Source organism: Salvia splendens, chromosome 4 (assembly GCF_004379255.2).
Source record: "Salvia splendens isolate huo1 chromosome 4, SspV2, whole genome shotgun sequence".
In the NCBI taxonomy this organism is placed as follows: Eukaryota; Viridiplantae; Streptophyta; class Magnoliopsida; order Lamiales; family Lamiaceae; genus Salvia; species Salvia splendens.
The window spans coordinates 29,744,095-29,748,566 of NC_056035.1; the positions used below are offsets into that span (position 1 = coordinate 29,744,095).

Consider the following 4,472-nt stretch of genomic DNA (forward strand, 5'->3'; position numbering starts at 1 on the left):
GAAACAAAAGAAGCTTAAGTTGGAGGCAATGGAGACTCTGCAACCAACAGCAAGCAACCCTCCACGCACACACATACACTTTCGTAGCTTGTAAAGTTAAATATATTCGATCGATTGGAAACTTGAGATCTATCTACACACACAATTACAATGGAAGCCAGCGCAGGGCTGGTGGCCGGTTCCCACAACCGGAACGAGCTCGTCGTCATCCACGGCCATGAAGAGGTAAGTAAACTTAGTAGTAGTAGTAGTATTTATATTTATTAAAATGAGAGATTATATTATTTGTGCAGCCTAAGCCTTTGAAGAAGTTGAGCGGGCAAGTATGCGAGATATGCGGGGACGAGATGGGGCTAACGGTGGAGGGAGAGCTGTTTGTTGCGTGCAACGAATGCGGGTTCCCAGTGTGCCGGCCTTGCTACGAGTACGAGAGGAGAGAGGGCAGCCAGCTTTGCCCACAGTGCAAAACCAGATACAAGCGCCTCAAAGGCAAGTAATAGAGTACTAAATTAATTATATGTAGGCCTAATTATTAATTTGCAGGGAGCCCTCGGGTTGAGGGAGACGACGAGGAGGAGGACACTGACGACATCGAGCATGAATTCAACATTGATGAGCACAAAAAGAACACTGATATTGCTGAAGCGATGCTTCATGGTAAGATGAGCTATGGGAGAGGCCATGAAGATCATGACGATATAAACATAAACGCCCAGTATCCACCGGTTATCTCTGGCGGCCGCTCCCGTCCGGTCAGCGGAGAGTTCCCCATTTCAACCTATGGAGATCAAATGGGGACCACTTTGCATAAGCGGGTGCATCCCGTCACCGATGATCATGGTATAACTAATATATATATATATATGTTTTGTTACTACTTCATATACATAAATACTCCTACATGAATTTTGCAGCAAGTGGAAGATGGGATGATAGGAAAGATTTGGTATTGAAGGAGAGAATGGATGAATATGATGATTTAGCAGATCCTGACATGGCCATGTCAGTCCTCCTACAATTTAATTACTCTTGTGCAAATTTAATTACTCCATACTAATTTGTATACTACTACTAATATTTACTTACAGTATAGACGAGGCGCGGCAGCCACTGTCACGGAAAGTGCCAATTGCTTCGAGCAAGATCAACCCTTACCGCATGGTAATCGTTACCCGCCTTGTGGTGCTGGCCCTGTTCCTCCGCTATCGGATCTTGAACCCGGTGCATGACGCCATCGGCCTCTGGCTCACCTCCATCGTCTGCGAGATCTGGTTCGCCCTCTCCTGGATCCTCGACCAGTTCCCCAAATGGTTCCCCATCGATCGCGAGACCTACCTCGACCGCCTCTCCCTCAGGTATGAGAGAGAGGGTGAGCCTAACATGCTAGCCCCTGTCGACATATTCGTCAGTACGGTGGACCCGTTGAAGGAGCCGCCTCTCGTTACCGCAAACACTGTGCTTTCCATACTGGCTGTGGATTATCCTGTTGACAAAATATCTTGCTACATCTCTGATGATGGTGCTTCCATGTGCACCTTCGAGGCCCTCTCTGAGACCGCCGAGTTCGCCAGGAAATGGGTGCCCTTTTGCAAGAAATTCACCATCGAGCCTCGAGCGCCCGAATGGTACTTTTCTGAGAAGGTGGACTATCTCAAGGACAAAGTGCAGCCAACTTTTGTCAAGGAGAGAAGAGCTATGAAGGTAAAGAAAGCACTACTATTACTAATAGTGTTAATTAATTTAATTTGTTGTGTTACTGATCACACAATCACACAGAGAGAATACGAGGAGTTCAAGGTGAGGATAAACGCAATGGTGGCTAAGGCGACCAAGGTGCCCCCGGGAGGATGGATCATGCAAGATGGGACGCCCTGGCCGGGCAACAACACCAAAGATCATCCTGGTATGATTCAAGTGTTTCTAGGCCAGAATGGGGGGCTTGATGTCGAAGGCCACGAGCTTCCTCGCCTCGTCTACGTCTCCCGTGAGAAGAGGCCGGGCTTCCAGCATCACAAGAAAGCTGGCGCCATGAATTCTCTGGTAAAGATATCACACACACATTCTACTTTGTTACTCCATATATATTGTATATACTCTAATTATTGTGTTTGTAGATTCGTGTTGCCGGTGTTCTGACCAATGCCCCCTTCATGCTCAACTTGGATTGCGATCACTACATCAACAACAGCAAGGCTGTGAGAGAAGCCATGTGCTTCTTGATGGATCCACAGGTTGGGAAGAAGGTCTGTTATGTGCAATTCCCTCAGAGATTTGATGGCATTGACAGACACGACCGATATGCCAATAGAAACACCGTGTTTTTCGATGTAAGTTAGTAGTAAATTCATTTTCCCCACAACATACATACTGTTAGTAAATTCATTTTTGTTTTGTTTTTACAGATCAACATGAAAGGTCTTGATGGGATTCAAGGCCCAGTGTATGTGGGAACAGGATGCGTGTTTAGGAGACAAGCATTGTACGGCTACGATCCTCCAAAGGGGCGTAAGAGGCCGAAGATGGTGAGCTGCGACTGCTGCTTCGGACGCCGCCACAAGAAGATCCCACACGGAGAAGCAGATGTTCAAGGTGTGTTTGTTTCTCTATTTATTGACCATTCAAGTCATCATGATATTTCTTAACCAACAGAAACAAGTGCAGGATTTGAAGACGACAAGGAGGTCCTCAAGTCGCAGATGAACTTTGAGAAGAAATTCGGGCAGTCGCCCATATTTGTGACCTCGACTCTGATGGTGGAAGGCGGCGTACCACCTTCTTCCAGCCCTGCAGCTCTGCTCAAGGAAGCCATCCATGTGATAAGCTGCGGATATGAAGACAAAACAGAATGGGGCTTAGAGGTAACGTAACACAGATAAATACTACTCCACTTCACAGAATAAATACTAACTTGAACTTATTTGTTGATCAATCGATCATGACTACTTTAGTTAGGGTGGATCTACGGGTCAATCACAGAGGATATCCTGACAGGATTCAAGATGCACTGCCGCGGGTGGAGGTCAATCTACTGTATGCCTAAGAGGCCTGCATTCAAGGGATCAGCTCCAATAAATCTGTCGGACCGTCTGAACCAGGTGCTGCGGTGGGCCCTGGGATCAGTGGAGATCTTCTTCAGTCACCACAGCCCCCTCTTGTACGGTCACAAGGAGGGCAAGCTCAAGTGGCTGGAGCGGTTTGCATACGTCAACACCACCGTCTATCCCTTCACTGCTCTGCCCCTACTGGCCTACTGCACACTCCCAGCCATCTGCTTACTCACAGGAAAATTCATAATGCCAGAGGTATGGTATGGTATGGTATGGTATAAATAAATAAATATTGTACTCGTATATATAACAATGAAATTGATTGTGATCCAGATAAGCACTTTCGCGAGCCTCTTCTTCATCGCGCTGTTCCTGTCCATCTTCATCACAGGGATCCTGGAGCTGAGGTGGAGCGGGGTGAGCATCGAGGAGTGGTGGAGGAACGAGCAGTTCTGGGTGATTGGAGGCATATCGGCACATCTATTTGCGGTGATCCAGGGGGTGTTGAAGGTGCTGGCGGGGATAGACACCAACTTCACGGTCACGTCTAAGGCGTCAGACGATGAGGACTTCAGCGAGCTGTACGCCTTCAAGTGGACCACGTTGCTCATCCCACCAACCACCATCCTCATCATAAACTTGGTGGGGGTGGTGGCTGGGATATCTGATGCCATCAACAACGGCTACCAATCGTGGGGCCCTCTCTTTGGAAAGCTCTTCTTCGCCTTCTGGGTCATCGTGCATCTTTATCCATTCCTCAAGGGGTTGATGGGAAAGCAGAACAGGACTCCCACCATTGTTGTCATATGGTCTATCCTTCTTGCCTCCATTTTCTCATTGCTTTGGGTCAGGATTGATCCATTCATACTCAGGACTAAGGGTCCTGATACAAACAAATGTGGGATCAATTGCTGATTTCTTTTCCCACACTCATGAATTTTGTACGCAGTTGGAACACCGATTTCCCATCTTTTTTTGTACTTTAATCGGTATTTTCTTTAGTCACATACATATAGATCGAGTGAAAAAAGGTTTTGAATTGATGGTTGAAACGTATGTGTATGCGTGCGTGTGTTGTGTTGTGTTGTGTGTGTGCGAACGTATATGCATGATTATGATGAAAGTATGCTCATAGACTAAGCTTTGAAGTATTTATATGTTTGTGCAATTGCATGTTCAACTGATTGGGATCGGATTCCTATGTACGTTTTTCGAAGTTGACAAATGTTCTTTAATTAACGAAACATTAATTAATTTTCATTCTAATTTTTATTAATTTAAAATCACACATTTTTGCAATCCATGTCTTTGGCCAATAACAACAAAACATGTTGATATTTTGCTACCATGTTAACAACAACGCAAATATTGGGCCTAGTAGAAGTACATACGAATTCCTACTGCCACCGAGACAAAAGGAACTTG

At 46.0% G+C, this 4,472-nt stretch overlaps 1 protein-coding gene across 1 annotated transcript; it reads left to right on the forward strand.

Annotated features, from left to right (window-relative positions):
- Nucleotides 1–4,099, forward strand: LOC121799375 (cellulose synthase A catalytic subunit 7 [UDP-forming]-like). Its single transcript, XM_042198724.1, has 11 exons — nt 1–225; nt 294–489; nt 544–840; nt 915–1,002; nt 1,089–1,701; nt 1,777–2,040; nt 2,115–2,327; nt 2,403–2,589; nt 2,662–2,858; nt 2,949–3,302; nt 3,381–4,099. Exons 1-11 carry the CDS (start codon nt 151–153, stop codon nt 3,960–3,962), a joined length of 3,066 nt encoding a protein of 1,021 aa, XP_042054658.1. The 5' UTR covers nt 1–150; the 3' UTR covers nt 3,963–4,099.
- Nucleotides 4,100–4,472: the final 373 nt, after the last annotated feature.